The 18,593-nt window shown below is 39.1% G+C and overlaps 1 protein-coding gene across 4 annotated transcripts in view; it reads right to left on the reverse strand.

Moving 5' to 3' along the window:
* CHST9 (carbohydrate sulfotransferase 9) overlaps positions 1-18,593 on the reverse strand; it is a 247,153-nt gene that overhangs the window by 200,428 nt on the left and 28,132 nt on the right. For all 4 annotated transcript variants that reach the window (XM_045459560.1, XM_045459561.1, XM_045459558.1 and 1 more), the window contains exon 2: positions 5,395-5,605. In XM_045459560.1, the coding sequence (XP_045315516.1) occupies positions 5,395-5,515 (121 nt within the window). In that variant the 5' untranslated portion in view covers positions 5,516-5,605. The remainder of the gene's footprint in view (positions 1-5,394; positions 5,606-18,593) is intronic.

Genomic DNA, 18,593 nt, shown 5'->3' on the forward strand with positions numbered 1-18,593 from the left:
CTGGCCATGTGATGGAAGAAGGGTGAGCCTCATCCAGTGCCAGGGATACCGCTAGGATGAGTAAGCCTAAGTTAAGGATGCAAGTTCTGGCTTAACATATGGAACTTTCTAAGGAGGTGGCTATAAAGTTGAGTGGATGCCTTGAGGAGCAGTGGATTCTCTGTCCCCAGAAGTGTTCAAACGCAATCTATGCAGTCATTTGGCTGGATGTTGAAAAACCAAAAGAAGTGTTATGTATCCACCCAGACGACTCTACTATTGAACGCCTACCACACAAGTTCCATGCCGTGGAACGGGGACACCGAGTTGAGTGAGACAGGCAGGGTCTCTGTTTTCACTGAGCTTGTAAAATAAACAAGTGAACAAATAATAAAATGAGGCAACTGTTGATTATGAACATTTCTCTGGTGGAAATGAAGAAGATGGGAGTCTGACTGATTAGCTCTGGGGCTGATTGGCTGCTTCGATGAAGCAGGTGACATGTGAACTAAGCCAGGACGGGTGAGAGCTGGAGAAGAGCATCCAAGCTTCTTTCATGGTGAGAGCGCTGAGTCAGCAAGGGGTTTGGTTTTCTGGAAGATGACTTCCTGGTGGAGCCCGGAAGTGCCTTGAGGGAAGGGAGGGTGAGCCAGTGGAGGCAGACAGAGGTTACACCGCACACAGCTTTGTGGGTCCCAGGGAGAAGACTTTGTGGAAAAGAATGAGATATAACTAAAATATTTTAAACAGGAGAGTGATGTAATCAATTTATAGTGTTTAAACAATAAATTCTTTTCTAAAGCTGAGATTCTGACTCTGATATGACAGGGTCCTAACTAGGTCTTATTGCACATACATATAAAACAATTATGTACCACACCTTTTGGTATCTGTTCTACTTAGCACTAACATTGTACCTAGAGGAGGAGGGCATCAAACTGTAAATTTCAGCAGTAACTGGGGAAAAAATGATCCATTCTTGTGATTTATCCTGAACTGGCCCTCATCAACACATCTTTTCTGTAGATATATCCATTCTGCATTCTGCTCTGCTCTGGTCCTCTATGCCTGCTAATCCTATCCCACCCCCCCCCATCACTTCCATCAGATCAGCAATTCCATCACTGACAACTGATTGGGCTCTTTCTTCTGGTCCCAACTCATTATTGTGCCTCATAACGGAGGGCCTGTCTCTCTTCTGTCACAATGGACTGTCCTTGTGTACCAGCACCTTGGCCTGAACTCAAGACCATTTTCTCCCTTACAGTCTGTGACACTATAGTTTCCTTGAGAACAGGGATTATAGCTGGTTCCCTACTATATCTCAGTATTCACCAGTTTGGCACGGTCAATTGTTAAATCTTATAAAAACGCTATTGCATGAATGGATACCCTGACCTTGGAGCCACCCTGCATAGACCAGAGATCCTCCTGGACACTGACTCTCCTCTCTGCATTCAACCTGATCATCCTTCCAATTCCTCTGCTGTGAAACATGCCGGCTTTGTGCCAGTGAGACTCTCCTAACTATTTTAACTGGAGTTGGAATTGAGCTTTTTTTTTTTTTTTTTTTTTTCCTTAATCAGCAAGGCACAAGCTTAAGATTGTTTTCCTGAATTGCGGCTGAGTCTTAATCGTGATAACTCTGAAAAAGCTGGTCTGCAGGTGCTCTGTATCATTTCCAGAATAATAACAACAGTTCACATTCATCGCTCATTACTACTTGCCAGGCACCATACTAAGTCTCCTTTAATCCTCCCTGCCGCCCTACACGGAAAATATTATTATCCCCATTTCACAGATGAGGAGATTGTGTCATAGAGTTATTTGCCCAGGGTCACACAGCTAACAAGTAGATCTGAGATTTTCAATATTCTTCTAAATATGAAATTTGTACTCTTAACAACCAGGGAAGAAATTATAAAATAAAATTCATAATAGCACATCCATATTAGCATAAAGAAATGCATAACTTAATTGGTGTGCTATTGAAAAATGGGTGTTATTACAGAACTCTCTGTTGTATAATTGGATAGATTCACTTTCTTTGTCACACATTTTCCTCTTCACTTCCAAAGAAATTTTGTCTGTTCATAACCTTTACTAGCATATCAGAGCATATTTAAGATTTTTTGTAATTTTAAAGCATTTTATTTTAACAGAAGAACCCAGAAAACCTAGGAAAGCTTAGAAAATATCCCATATCTTATTATATTTTAAAGGACTCAAATAAGAAGCATGAAAAAAACCCAAGAGTTTTCATACACAACTGAAATGGATACAAGATCAAAACCATTCAGAGTTTTAAAATCTGCTCTACCTATAGAAGGTTTTAGCAACCAAAATAAACTCATCTTCCACAGTCCTTTGAGTGACAGCTCTAAAATGTCCAAAACACAAACTTCTCATTTTTAACTTGACATCAAAGCACACGTTCAGATATTTTTCTGATTTAAGAAGAAACTGCTTCTAAAAATGCCTGATGCTCCTGATGTTATTTAAAACACGTATAAAATACACAGATACCGGTCTATCTGGAAAACTACAGAATTACCACCCAGGGCACTAGCCTGGTTAAAGGCAAAACTCCAGATGGAAGTTGTTTCTTATTGAAAAAGAAGAAAACTTTTCTTCAGTAAGATAGTTATCTAAAAAATCCTGGTTCGAGCATTTATACTCCCTGTCCTGAGTAGATTGTGAAATATTACACAATGCATTTAAGACATATAGAGAATCAGGAAAAGTACTAGCAAATTACAAATAACATTTAAGAGAATAAATGTTATTTATTATTATTTATTATAGTATAAGCCCATCTTAACTAGGCAAAATAATTTCCCAGCTTGGAGAAATTATAAATTCAACTAAGAATCGACCTTGTGAATAGCTTGGTTTACAAGTCATGGATTTAAAAACAACTGGACTGATAGGATATTATTTATTACATGTTTATCTTATCCACCTTTTTGGTTAGGAGGTTCTTTTAGGGAACATAAGAAGCAGGAAAGTCTGGACATGGGTCTTACTTTGGAAACTCTTAGCCTTTGCACCTTTGGGCAAGCCACTTAGTTTCTGGGTCTCAGTTACCCTGTCTGTACACTAGGGGGTAACAATACTCACGTTTCCACCACCCCACACAGATGCAATGTGTTGGGGAAGGGCATAGACTTTGGAGAGGCACAAATGCCTCTATGCCTAGATCTGCACATGTGAGGTCTGGGATAAGTTCCTTATCTACCCGAGCCTCAGTTTCCTCACCTATAAACTTATCACACCTAGGAAGATTCCATTAGGATTAGAGAAGATACATGTAATCACTTGGCACTTAATAAGCTTTCAGTAAATGGTGGCTATTGATGCCTATGGCCCATTTTGTAAACTTCAGGATATTTGTAAGGTATTATTATATGACCGGTTTCTTCAGAAATCACGTAGTTTCTAACTGTAACATTTCTCCCATGGTTTATATATATGAATACATTTTCTTATATGGATTGGAGCCTTGTTGCAATACTTTCCTCATGAAATTTGTTATGAGACTATTAAAATAGATCATAAAAATATGAAAAATAAGATCTCTGACTCTTACTCCTTTGCTGTGTTCTAGTGTGTAGTCTGCAATGAGTTTTCAGTCTATTTATTCATCTTTTTATCATTCATTCAACAAACACCTACCAAGGGCTTAGAAAATCTATACTGCAGGAGAAAACAGCCTCTATATTTTATCAAGATGGTTTCATGAAATATTATAAGTTATGAAAAATTATTATAGTAATATTGAAAGCTTAGAAAATATTACAGTTCATGTAACTTATAATGGGAATTAAGAATAAGTTTTGACAGGGGCACCTGGGCGGCTTAGTCAGTTAAGCATCCAACTTTGACTCAGGTTATGATCTCACAGTTCATATGTTCGAGCTCAGCATTGGGCTCTGTGTTGACAGCTCACAGCCTGGAGCCTGCTTCAGATTCTGTATCTCCTTCTCTCTCTGCCCCTCCCCTGTTCACGCTCTGTCTCTCACTCAAAAATAAATAAGCATTAAAAAAAAAAAAAAAAAGAATAAGTTTTGACAATGTTACATATTCTCTAGGAAATAATTACATGCAAATTCTTTTCACAAGAGTTACTATATAAATTAAATAAATCCAAAATGTATAAGACAATAATCCAAGGAAGGGGATTTAGAAATGGAAACAACTTTAAAAAGTATCATGTTTGTGACTCCGTATTGAATTCTCTTTCAGAGTAGATTCTTAAGGGCTTTATATCTAGAATGATTTAAAAATAGGCCACAATTAGACACAATTAAGAAACTGTTCTGCTTTTACTTTATTTTCCATAACAATCATAAGCCATAGCCTATTTATACTTACGGAAGACAACTGAATTTTATAATATATATATGTATATATTTCTGTAATGTTCTAAGTCAATCATCATAAACATAATCCATTTTAACAGTGATTGAGGTGTTCCCAATGTGTGGCAATGGCAAACCGGATGATGAAAGTACCAGTTTGGCAGGGATTGGCAAACTACTACTTGTGGACCAAATCCAGCCCAATCCCTGTTTTTGCAAATAAAGTTTTATTGGAACACAGCCTGGTCCATTTGCGTTCATGTAACGTAGGGTTGCTCATGTGACACACTGGCATGGTTGAGTAGTTTTGAAAGAAATGGCAGGGTCTACAAAGCCTAAAATATTTTCTATGCAATCTTTTACAGAGCAGGTTTGTAAACTCCAGCCTCATAGTAAAGATATTAAAGAATTTATGTGCCATTTTGAGTATTGACACAAAAAATAAGAAGGAATTTTAGAAGAGTTATTTAGCTGTATATTTAGCTCATTGTGTTTGTGCCCAATGCTTAGTGGACACACCAAAGGTAGGACCCATGCTACGCACTTAAAAATTTTTTTTATTAAGTGTATTTGTTTTGAAAGAGAGACAGAGAGAGCAAACGGGGGAGGGGCAGAGAGAGAGGGAGAAAGAGAATCCCAAGCAGGCTCCATACCGTCAGTGCAGAGCCCGACGCAGGGCTTGAACCCACGAACCAGTGAGATCATGACCTGAGCCAAAATCAAGAGTCAGATGCTTAACCGACTGAGCTACCCGGGCACCCCTACACATTTGAGCAGGCAAATTTTTCACAAGCAGTCCTTACTGGGCTAAAAGGCCATGCTGCTCCCTACTGAGGTAACAAAAACTCCAAGTGTTATCCCAAGCCCCGGAGCAAATGCCCACCAGAATTGCATAATTATCCTTTCTTTTAGGAGCTGGGGATTTTAATTTGTGTCTAATTTTTGCTGTTGCTGGAAATAAGGTGACCTTGTATATAGTTCTGTAGACATCACAGCTTATTTAATTGAAAATGGCCATTATAATTAAAATAGGCGAAAAGGGTTGATGTGTTACCTGTATGTTGCTCTTCAATCCAGACTTGCAAATACATGAACAGGAGTAGCCCCGCTACCCCAAATATCAGCACCGAGAGGAAGACTTGTTTGGGGTTCATGACCATTTCAGATGGCTGCATTTCTCCTCATTTCTGAAGACCACATGATTTGTTTTTCGATAGAGCTTTGATCCTTTCTTGTTCTATTGGGTGCTCATTCCATGAAGTAACCTAGAATTATTAAAAATCCACATTGTACCTTACTGATGACATATCTTCCCAAACACAGCATAAGTATGCAGCATGTCAATGACGGTGAGGGCTCACGTGAACCATAACACTCAGAAGACAGAAGAGATGGTAGGAGAGTGTCCCTAAAAATGGCAATTTTCTATAATAAAGCTTTATTGTAGCTAAAGAATCTAAGGAACTCACCGTATCCTAGAGTTAATAAGTAACACTTTCACATTTAATTAGGGGCAGTATAGACAGGCTTAAGCCACCCTCTATTGTAAAGAGTAAAGCAGGTTCCAGTGACCTTAAGGTGACTGTGAGGGGAAAGAAGACCTATCAGGATAGACTGTTGAAGGAGTTTTGAAAAACACGTTCATAGAAAAAAAGGGGAAAAAATCACTTCATGTCTGAAAAATACATAAAGTTCAAAAATGGAGGGTTCAACCTATCATTTCCCTTTCATGTAAAAGTAATAGATTTCTCCAACCGAAAGGGTACATTAAAAATCCCTCAAACGCCGAAAAGGATAAATATTAAAAGGTCAGAGCTAAAAGGCTTCTCGCACAATAACACGGAGTACAGATGTGTACCTCAGATTACAGAAATCCACCTCCACAATGAAAAGTTACTTTATTTAAAGAAATGTTGAAATGACTTTGTTTTACAACAATCTCATTTAGTGTAATCTTAACATTTTACTTTTTGTAAGTTGCATCCACGTTTGAGAATCTAACGAAAATGCAGACTCTCCTTTTGGACAAATACAAACACACCTACGCTCTTGCATCAATATCGGGATGCTTAGGTACTCTCACCGAAAGTCAAGGTAAGAAGGTCTGCTGCCCATGAACTGCCACCCAAATATGCAGCAGCCTGCCTGGTGAGTTCCACAGTCCAGCTAATGAGGTCAAGGTCACGGCTTTGTATCTAGCACTGGCCAAAGACCATGGCCCTTTTTCTTGGCTACAGACCACACCCCCTCTTTGGATGAGCTGAATGTTTCCTTACTGTGAGGACATCACACACACTGCTGTGTCTAAAAGTTCTCTCTCTTTTTTCTCCAAGTATGCCTCAAAAACTCCTGGGAGAATATCGATTTGGCCTTTTCGAAGAGGTGTTTGGTGAGATGCAAGGTAAAAGTTAAAAGCCTGCTGTGGAAAATTGTTGGCTGGTTAAAAGATAATATTGAGCTGTTCTTGGCAAAACCAGTTTTCACATAAATGGTGGGCTTCAAAGGTAACCTATGAGATCTGTATTATAAGGAAATGTGGTAGAGTGATCCCCTGATTAGAAAAAAGAAATCCAACAAATAGTTAAAAATGCTTATGCAGAACAACAACAAAAAGTTGTTTTATAAATACATTTTTTCTTTATATTTTATTTTATTTTATTTACTTTTTTTAACGTTTATTTATTTTAGAGACAGAGAGAGACAGAGCATGAACGGGAGAGGGTCAGAGAGAGAGAGGGAAACACAGAATCGGAAACAGGCTCCAGGTTCTGAGCTGTCCGCACAGAACCCGACATGGGGCTTGAACTCACAAACCGCGAGATCATGACCTGAGCCGAAGTTGGACACTTAACCGACTGAGCTACCCAGGCGCCCCTCTTTATATTTTAATTATTAACCAGAAGGGGCCAGAGTAAGAGCGCTGGTTGCCAGCATTACCTGAGGAGCTTTCTAGAATCCACTGGTCTTGAATCCCCTGAGGAAGGGGCAACTACTAATATTTTCATGAGGGCTTTTGAGCATTTCAAGCACTTTCTTGATTTTGATAGTAGGGTAAGCTTTTAAATACGTAGAACTGGGAGTATCATCATACAGCTATATATGACGGGTGGTACTTTGCTCTTATATAGGTTCTAAACTAAAATCTTACGGGCTTTCCAAACATGCAACAAAGAACAGTTCCCGAGGGAGATTTGCAATTTGAGGTGTTCCAAGACTGAATCCCTCAAGGAAAGCAACCAAGAGAAGCCAGCTTTCTCTTGTCTTGATGCTGCAGTTAAACAATGAACAGACATAATTCCTGGGTGCATGAGAAGAGTCGGGTAGGAGGAAACCAGTTAAACAAAATCTAGTACTAACCGAGAAATAGCTGTTTACAAGAAGAAAGAGACTTTTACAATCTGTCTACATAATTAAAACTTATCTCAGAAGAAAGAGGATAGACGAAAACGCATAAATCAGAACAGAGCCACGAACCTGTGGGAATAGTAGATGAGAAAGCCAAAAGAAGTAGTCCTTGAGGGTTTGCAGAGGAAAATTATTACCTACGATGCTGGAAAGAGATGAAGAATTTGCCCTTCCTTTCTTTGGGAGATGTTGCTCTACGCTGACATACCCTCCTGGGTAAGAAGTCAGGAGAAAACCCATAATTGTTATTATGGCAGATGTGAGTAGGATTGAGTGATTAAAGCCACAAGGCAGAAAGGCAATCTGGTGTAAAACGAAGAGATACGTTTGATTTTCTCCCATCTCAGTCCATTAACCCAACGTTGGCATTAGGAAATGGCTCTCATTAAACAAAGGTGAGGCGGGAGGAGCAGCAGTATTGCTTTAAGCAAACCTGAAGGTCAGTTGTGATGGGAAAACACACCTATTTGGAGATCATACATCTACCTCCATGCCTGCAGGAAAAGTGCAGACTACTGGAGATTGAAATTACTTGGAATAATGCTATTTTATGTACAAGCGTTATACAACATTTCCACGGTCAAAGGCTTCCTGTATTTCATACAACTCCTTCCTCTCCCCAGCCACATAAACACAGTACCTTGAACCTAACAGGTACCCAACAGTGTGTACTCAACAGTGTGTGTTGCACTGAACTCAATGTGGAGCTCCAGTAACAAAATACAGGTAAATTAACTAATTTTCTAGTTGTACTTGGGAAATCCTTAGTCTAAGTTGTACTAGAATCCTGAAAGAGGAATTACGTGACTTTGTTAAACAATTTTTTCTATTTTTATTTGCAAATCCTATTGATTTGTCCCAAATGAATATAAAAGATACACACAAATAATTGTTTCACTGCATTATCTCTTTTCCAACCCTTTAAAAGATTACTCTTTTAAGATGTTCAACATCAGTAATCATCAGGGAAATGCAAATCAAAACCACAGTGGGATATCTCCTCAAGCCTGTTAGAATGGCCATCATGAAAAAGACAGATAACCAGTGCTCACATGGATGTGGAGAAAAGGGATCACTTGTCTACTGGTGGTGGGATTGTAAACTGGTGCAGCCACTTACGGAAAACTGCGTGGAGGGTCCTCAAAAAATTAAAAACAGAACTACCATATGATCCCACAATTCGACTTCTGGGTATTTATCCAGAGGAAATGAAAACACAATGTCGAGAGATATCTGCACCCCCACGTTCACAGCAGCCATATTTACAATAGCCAAGACACGGAAATAACCTATGCGTCCATCGATGGATGAATGGATAAAGAATATTATTCAGTATAATCTTATCATTCTTAAGGTGCTGAGCATCTTAAACTTACACAGGGCTGTATGTCAGGTATATCTCAGTAAAATGGGAAAAATTAATTTAAATAACCCTGGTTACCAACAGAAGCATTTTGGGACTTGAGTATACTAATACTAGATGGAGGCAATTTATTTAAAAGGAAATTATGAGTTGTCCAGTTGAGCAGAAGTGTATGATTTTAAGGAGGGAGTCATGAAATTTAGAAAGGCTGGTTTGGAACAATGATGCAATTTGGTGTAGAAGAGCTGAGTCAGGAGATTGTCTGTCCTCAACCTCCACCTTTGCACGATGTCAGCAGTCCTTGCCATTCTCTCTTTCTTTCCCATTCTCTGAGCAAATAAGAGACCATTGGGGATGACCTTTCTCAATTTACCACCTGCCCTAACAAAGTTTACTGTCATCTGTCCCCACCCACACTTCTTTGCTTGGATCTCCCCCCCCCCTCCCCGGGCTCCCATGAAACTCAACTCCATTAACCCCACCCCAGCCTGGGTCTTTTCCTGAACCTCTTCCCTCAGTGACTTCCTCTGTAACCCCTCCCACAACTGCCCTATTGCTGTCATTCCCTGATGAACCTGAAGACTGAGCCCTCTGGATTGCCTCAGGTGCCTATCTCCCAGCCATCTCTCCACCCACAGGTGCCCAGGAAGCAGAAGATGTGACGAGGCTCTCAAGTTGTGTAGGGACTGAAACTTTATAAGTGCTTGGGTTTTTACTTTGTTTTTTTTTTTTTGTTTTGTTTTGTTTTTTTACCTATTCTAGTTCCCTCCTCTATGAATTTGCTGTTTGTACCTCTTCCCCATTTTTCTTATTGATATGTAGTTCCTTATGTGTTTGGATGACAGGTCTTTGTCAGTTACAGACATTACAAAAATCTTCCTGTCTGTGACTTATTGTTTCTTCTATCCTCCCCCGCTCCTTTCCTTTGCTGGTGGTGTGTTGTCTTATTAAGCAAAAGTTTTAAATCAAATTTTGTCATTCTTTCCTTCTTGATATATCAGTTAGAGTCTTGAAAGAAAGGATATACTGAAGCTCATGAAATTGTGGGGAGGTTAGTCACGGGATAATTCCTAAAGACTAATCAGGGTTTTGGGAAACCAGCAAAGGATAGAGTAGTTCCTAAGGGTGAGTAACAGCAACCACTCCTAGAAGTGAAGAAAGAAAGTAGAGAACTATTCTTGGACCCTGGAGCGGGGCTGGAAGGAGAGAGATGGCTGATAAGAGCTGTCACGTATTGCACAGGGACACAGACAACATGCTATAGGGGGTTTTAAGGGAACCAGAAGAATTACTAACCCATCCTCAATTTCTTCCTGCCCTTACCTTGTCAGTGACTCTCATTTGGCAGACCCAATTGAAAGCCTGAGGAGATCCTGCTATTTAGGACAACATGGAGGAAACCTGAGGGCATTATGCTAAGTGAAATAAGCCAGACAGAGAAGGACAAATACTGCATGACTTCATTCATAATGGAACCCAAACAAGCCCCCCAAACCCAAAAAGGGAGACTTGTTATGTACCACATTATGGGGAGCTTTGCAATCACAAAGCATGGTAGAAATGGGAGACACCAAGTTTGTGTTCTCTATGAATTTTCCAAGATAATATTTCTTATCTTCAAATATTAAAATTATTCTTCTATATTTCCTTTCAAAAGTTTTAAAGTTCTGCTTTGCATTGAATACTTGAATCCACCTGGAATTTATTTTGTGTATGTTGTAAGGTATCCATTCTATATCAACAACATTTGTCCAACTCCATTGAGTAGGTTATCATCTCACTACTGATTTAAAAAAAATTTACTGTTTATTTGTGAGAAAGAGACAGAGGCAGAGAGTGTGAGCGGGGGAGCGGCAGAGACAGAGGAAGACACAGAATCCAAAACAGGCTCCAGGCTCTGAGCTGTCAGCACAGAGCCCCACGCAGGGCTTGAACTTACAAACCCGTGAGATCATAACCTGAGCCCAAGTTGGATGCTTAACCCACTGAGCCACCCAGGTGCCCTGCACTACTGATTTTTAATGCTGATTTTGTTACATTTCAAATTTTTGTATGTGTCTGTTACTGCTTCTAGACACTATTCTGTTCTATTGGCCCAATGTCATACTTTTGTGCAAACATCTGGGCCTATCTTAGAGGGATGGAAAATGAATATGATTATTGATTTAATTCTGTTAATGGTTATTTGCTTACTCATTCCTCATTCTACCTTTTTTAGTCAGCATTAGGAAATTATATTGCCTCCACAATTATCATGTCCTTTCGGTTTCCAAGTTTATCAGTATAAAGATGTTCATGAGATTTTTCTTATTATTTTACAGATCTTTCATAGCTCTAGGTATAGCCACCTTTCCATTCTTAATGTTATGTATTTATGCCCTTTCCCTTTGATCATTCTTGCTAGAGATTTGTCTGTTTTATTTAAAAGTATATTGTAATTCCTCTCTTCCCCCTCTTTTTTTGTTCTTGTTCTCTATTTCACTGATTTCTTCTCCTATCTTTCTTTATTCTATTTCTTTTCCTTAGGGATATCTGGGTTTTTTTTTTTTCAGTCTTTTAGTTGAAAATCAGTTCATGTATTTTAGATCTTCTGTTTCATAAAATACATTATAAGGCCATGAATTTCCTCTACAACTGCCAACTACACCTTTAGGTGTAGTAGTTTTGTTGTCATTCACTTCTAAATATTTTGTAATTTAAATTGATTTTATACCTTTTTTAAATGTTTTTTTCTCCTCCTTGTGTTAGACTTATAGTTTTCCTAAAGTTATCTAATGTTCTCTGCTCCTTTCTGATTTCTTTGAATCCATAGATTTTTATTACTGTTAGCTAAGCAGTTAAAAAATAAAACTTTCTTAGGTATGAATTTTTCTAATAAAGTTTATAGCTTTTACAGGAACTTTAGCATGCTTTAAATAGACACTGAATTATTTCCTCACCCTGATTATGTCTGAGCTTTTCTATTTAAATCCAATTATTTAAAAGCAATATTTATTATTAAGTGACTGAAGTTGCTGGTATTTTATCAATTTCTGTGTTTAGTGTTGATTTTTGAGGGCTATACCTTCTTAGTTCACTTTCTTTCTTATTGAACTACAGTCTTAAATATTTCTGCTAGTGGATATCTGAGAATTACATTATCTTAGATTTTGTATGTATAAAATTATCTTATTTTTGTCCTCATTCTGGAATGATGGTATGGTTAAATATGAATTGAGGTTAAAAATGATTTTCTCTCTCAGCACTCTGGAAACTAAGAACCATTCTTTTTCTTTCTAAACTGTAATATGGGTTAATTTTCTGAGCTACTTCTCTAATTTACCAATCTATTTTTGTCTATGCTAGTATGTATTCTGCCTATTGTATTCTTTCCAACACTGTAGACTTTCACAGTATCCTAATTTCCCCTTCTCCATATCCATTTGTTCTTGTTTCATTTTTTTAGCTAGGATGCAACAGGAAGTTATGCAAATCAGAGGGCTGAAAGCTATTGGCAGAAGAGAGGAGAAGGGACAAAGGCAGGGGAAGAATGTGTTTTGTTTTGCAGAACCAACAGTTCCAGCCAAGGAGATGCCCAACTTGGTGTTACACCTGATAGTCCCTTGCTAGGTATGTCTCATCCTATAGCTCTTAAATGAGCCAGTTTTAGCTATATTGGAGCTGAAATCCCCCTGAGTTGTCCTGATGTTACTTTTAGCTCTTTATAATACTAAGCTCTCCTCCAATGGGGCAAGTTTTCTATCATTTTTGAACATAGGATGTAGGCGTTAGCATGGGGATGTGCGCTAGGTGATCGCAATTGAACTGAAGTGTTTATGTAAGCTCCCTCCATTCCCTAATACACTGAATAAAATCATCCTGTACTAACCCCATGGGGAGACAGTGCTTTGAGAAAACTCTCCCAGTCTCCTTACTTGTAACAAGTAATAAAAAAGTTCTTTACTTTCAACACTTCCCTGGGTTGTGTTCAACTTGGTGCACGCCAAGTGGTGAACCCCCTGAGTTTGGTTACAATTATTCTCTGCTTTTCATGTTTGGGATGTTGTTATTTATAATAGAAAATATATATTTGGCCTTCCTCTCTGTTTCTCACACAGAGCTCCTAAAACCCGGACTTTTCTTCAGTGATAAGTGATAAAGGTGTCTTTTGTTATGTTAATAAGCTGACTTTTGCAGAGCCCACAGGTGGGTGCAGGTTGCCAAGGGAACCAACCTTGACAGAGACCTGGAACTTTCAGTCCCAACCCCTGACTTGTGGAGACAGGTGAGGTGTTAGAGTTGAATTAATTACCAGTGGCCAATGATCTAATTAATTGTGCCTATGTAATATTAGAAGGCACCATGAAACCCAAAACAACACGGTTCAGAGAGCTTTCAGGTTGATGAACCGGAATGCATCCACAAGAATGTGACACACTTCAGTTCTGTGGGGACAAAAGTTCCTGACCTTTGCCTGATGTCTGGCTATTCATCTCTATCCTTTATAAATTCTTTTATAATAAACCAGTAATCCAGTAAGTAAAATGTTTCTCTGAGTCCAGTGAGCCTCTCTAGCAAATTAATGGAACCTGAGGAGAGGGTTGTGGGATCCTCCAATCTATAGCCAGTTGGTCAGAGGTATAAGTAACAATCTGGGCTTGTGACTGGCATCTGAAGCCCAAGGTGTGGGAGTAGGGGGGATGGGGAGGTGGAGGATGGGTGGGTGTGGGGCGGTAGGGTGAAAAGGTCTTGTAGAACTGAGCCCTTAACCTGTGGGATCTGACGCTAAGTCGGACCCTTAACTGACACCCAGGCACCCCTATGATCTTGGAATTCTTATGAGTAAGCTCATTTTGGATGGAATAGTTTTTAAATTCTTATTTTCCTTTTTCTCTTTTTCTCCATCTTTTGTCTGTTTGCCATTCCTTACTTATCAGTAGCCTCCAAATTGTACTTTGGGCTCCTATCCAGAGATAAGGTTCACTACTGTGGGCTTGGAGTTTTTGATCTAGGGTGATAGTGGGGCAGTTGTATTCCAGTCAATAAGCCTAACTACCAGTTCCCACTGGATTTAAACTCCCAGATAGGCCAGCAGCTTCCATATCCAAAGCCTAACAGACTCATAATTTCTGCCTATTTTACCAGTTTTGCTTGTTTACTTCTGTTCCTGATTGAGTCTGGTTTTATGTTTTTCTTCTTCTTCTTCTTCTTCTTCTTCTTCTTCCATTGGCCTTTTTGGGGAGCAGACTAGGAACACCAAAACATAAACATACTTTCTTCTCTTGACCAGAAATCCCCATGCAAACTTTTCAGACTTAATTTTATCTGCAAAAATGGGACAATGAAATTTGCCCTATATATCTGATAGCTTTAGAAAATATTAAATAAAACAGAATATGCGATGATCTTTTGGAAAAGTGTAAAAACAGTGTATAATTATAAAGCATTTTCGTAATCTGGTTTAAGGAAATTAGGTTTTTATGTGATAGCTATTATGGGCATATAAATTTTTAAAAATATATTATCTTTATCAACCATAGTGAAATTAAATTGTGGTATTTAGTCTAATGATATTTAGCCAATTATGGACAATGTTTTATTTAAAGGGAGAAAATGTAGATAGTACCCATCTTATTTAGTCATTGTAAAATACATCAGCAAAGACCCTTTTTCATGGTTAACAACCATAAAACCATCAATCTTGACTGAATTACTCTGAAATGAATGAGAAAGGTGACCTTTATATTTATTACTTCATGTATTTACTATTTTAGAAGTTAAACAACTCTTTTAATCCATTTTATTACTGTGCAATTTCTGAAATTCTATAAGCAATTTCTATATATTTTCACTCAATCCTTAAACATTTTTTAAACTTATGATTTTGAAATAATTTTAGAGTCACATTAATGTTGCAAAAAGTAGTAAAGTCCCTGTGTACCCTTTACCCAGCTTCCTCCAATGATAACATCTTATGTAACCAGAGAACAATTTATCAAGACCAGGAACTTAACAACAGTGCATGCTAAAGGCAGAAGAATAATGCCCCCTCCCCCAAAGAGATACCTCCTCATCATTGAAGACTGTGAATATGTTACCTTGCATGGCACTGGGGAATTAGGGCTGCGGATGAAATGAAGGTTTTGCTAATCATCCGATTTATTTAGGGAGATTATTCTGGATTACCTGGGTGGGGCCAATGTAACCACAGGGGTCCTTATACGTGTAAGAGGGGAGCAGCAGAGGAGGTCAGAGTGATGTGATGGGAGAACTCAACCAGCCTTTGGTAGCTTTGGAGATGGTGGAAATGGAGGAAGGGAACCAGGAATGCAGGTGGCCTCACAAAGACAAGAAAGAAAATGGATCCCACCTGGAAACTGCAGAAAGCAACGTGGACCTACCGACCGGCACCTTGATATTAGTCTGTGTCACACTACACACAGAACTGCAGGATCATATATTTGTGCTGTTTAAACCACTAAATTTGCTAAAATCTGCTATAGGGCAATGACAACTACTACAGTACCTTTTAAAAGAAGACAGTTTGTGAAATTGCTATGAATGGGTAGAATAATACTGATTTTTTCAAATATCTTTTGCATGGTTTCTCAAGTATAGTGTGTCTTGTTCTACTTCTGTAATAGCTCAATTGTTCAAGTTTTTTGTTCTGTTTTGTCACACGGAACACAAAAACAGATTCCTTTACTAGACACTAATTTATAGGTGCTGCCTTATGAATTTTGTTACTTTGATTTCCTGTATAATTTAACAGGTACCTTCTACTTTTAGCTGTTGTAATGAAAATTTAATTATGATTAAAGTTTTTAAGAAGACAAAGCTTTGCCCTTATAATTCTTTGTTTTAGAAGAAAAAGTTTTAAGCTCAGATTATATATCCCAGTGTCCAGTGTAGATTTGTTTGTTTGTTTTTAGGCAACAAAAATCTATCTTTAGAGACTATATGAGACTAAAAGCAAACGCCCTTGCACACATATACTCAATACAAACATTTGTATCAGAGAGGGGGGAAACCAGGGGCACCTGGGTGGCTCAGTCGGTTAAGCGTCCGATTTCGGCTCAGGTCATGATCCTGCAGTCCGTGGGTTCAAGCCCTGCGTTGGGCTCTGTGCTGACAGCTCAGAGCCTGGAGCCTGTTTCAGATTCCGTGTCTCCCTCTCTCTCTGCCCCTCCCCCATTCATGCTCTGTCTCTGTCTCAAAAATAAATAAACATTAAAAAAATTTTTTTTTAAAAAGAGAGGGGGGAAACCACTTACAGAGGCTATTGTTAAATCAATTGTTCATCTCCTCTCTCCCACTTTTACTTGCGCCCCATTCTAAAGTGTTACGTACAGATGACACAGAAATATTATATTTGCTTATGTCATAGGAACTTGTAGCATATATTTACATGCCAGTCGGGAGTCATCAGGATCACATTAAGTAACACATACACGGCCAAATTCTGTTTTATTAAAGGGACCTATGAGGATAGAGGAAGGCCTGGGAAAGTTTTCTGGAGTCCTGGGATTTGGCCATGGTTGTAAAGAAAATGGCGATTTGAGTGGTGACATTGGACGTGATTTGAAGCAGTCATCGGCGGCAAGGGATTATATCAGATAAGGTGAAGGAGTTAGCAAGTCCAATAAAATGAGTGAGTGTTAGTTATTATAGTAGTTAATAATGTAACCTAAGAAGTGCTGCCTCACAGATGGCTTTCAGTCCACAACTGGGATCAGTTGTGGTGCAACCAACAGAAATGGGCGGGTTACAAGTAAGTAGTGGAATGAAGAATATTCAAGTGGATACTGTAGTGCCTCCCTGCTGTCCATTCTGCTTCTCTGTCTGGAAGCCACACAGTTTTGGAACAGACAGTCCTCACCTCCAGCTCCAGCGATGAACCCAAAATAGTGTAATCCTAACAGGAAATTAATCCTATGTTCCCGGTCAGAACCTTCGTTTCCTGTGGCTGCCATAGCAAATGACTACAAACTTGGTGGCTTAAAACAACAGGAACTTATTCTGTCACATTTCTGGAGGCTGGAAGTCCAAAGTCAATGTGTAATCAGGGCCCTACTTCCCCTGGAGGCTCTCTGGGAGAATCCTTCCTGGCTTCTGGTGGCTCCACTCTGTTTCCAGTGTCCCATGGCCTTCTCCTCTGTGTTATCTATAAGGATACTTGTCATTGGATTTAGGGTCCACGCAGACAATCCAATATGAGTTGATCTTGAGTCCCTTAATTATATCAGCAAAGACCTTTTTCCAGATAAGGTCACAGATTCAGGGAGTTAGGACATAGACATATCTTTGGGGGGATCACCATTCAACCCACTATACCAGGTGACCCAGCTTTCCGTGCCCACAGCGATTGTTTCATGGATGATCCAATCAGAGCAAAGCCTAGAGCTTTGGTTGGATGGTCATGGGAAGTGATATCTTCTCTCCCCATGAATGTGAATAAGGAAGCTCATAGTTCACACGGCTGCTGGCAGCCTCTGCCCTGACAGAAGCCAGTGTGAAAAACAAGGCCACAGAAAGGAAGGCAAAGCTGAGAAAACTGAAAAGTTCCAACAGGACCTTGACTGTACTCACTCCGCCTCTGAATTTGTAAATTAGGAGAACCCATAAATTTCCTTTTATTTTTCAATCTACGACAAGGCAAGTCTGAGTACAATAAGAGAACTAAGCAATCAGCCATATGTGGAGTGTAGCATTTTTTGCAGCATACTCAGAAATAAATGGAAATGGAAATACGAACATTCTCTGAGCAGTTAGTACATTCCCGGCACTTTCTAAGCATTTTATATTGACTATTTAATTCTCATAATAACTCTGTTATTTTCCCAGACAAGAAATCTGCAGGACAGGCCTACATAACCACACGGTCTGATGCAGGGTTCAGTAAGATGAGGTGAGAGGTACAGGGGGAGACACATCACAGAGGGTGATCAGATCTGTCCTGTGGACATGGGGGAGCCAAGGACAGGGTTGAAGGGAGTGGAGTGATCAGGCTTGCACTCTGGGAAGATCATTCAATTTGGAAATCCTTAGGCAGGGATTGGACTAGATTACATTCCAATCCAAAACTTCTCTGTCTTTTTGTTTGTGAACATCCTCTTGTCTTTCATTACTGGAGGCAGTTTACTGTAGCGTAAGTTAAATATGTAGTTACTTTGATAAGATACAAATACATACATTACTATGCTACTATGTACTACGTCGTAGTTAAACATGAAGATTTTGGAGCCTGAATGCCTGGGTGCAAATCACAGCTTGAAGATTTCCCAGTTCTGTGACATGGCTTATCATGTAACCTTTGTGTGCCTCAGTTTCCTCACATCTAAACTGGAGATAATAAAAATACCCACCATGTGTGGTTGCTGTGAAATAAGTTAATACGTGAAAAATATTTAGAAGAACGCTTGGCCCGTAGACACATTCTGCAATGTTAAGCTGTTAATATCTTCACATTTTACATATGCCCAGCACAGGGACACTTGTGCTATAGT

The sequence above is a fragment of the Leopardus geoffroyi genome, chromosome D3, assembly GCF_018350155.1.
Source record: "Leopardus geoffroyi isolate Oge1 chromosome D3, O.geoffroyi_Oge1_pat1.0, whole genome shotgun sequence".
NCBI lineage: Eukaryota > Metazoa > Chordata > Mammalia > Carnivora > Felidae > Leopardus > Leopardus geoffroyi.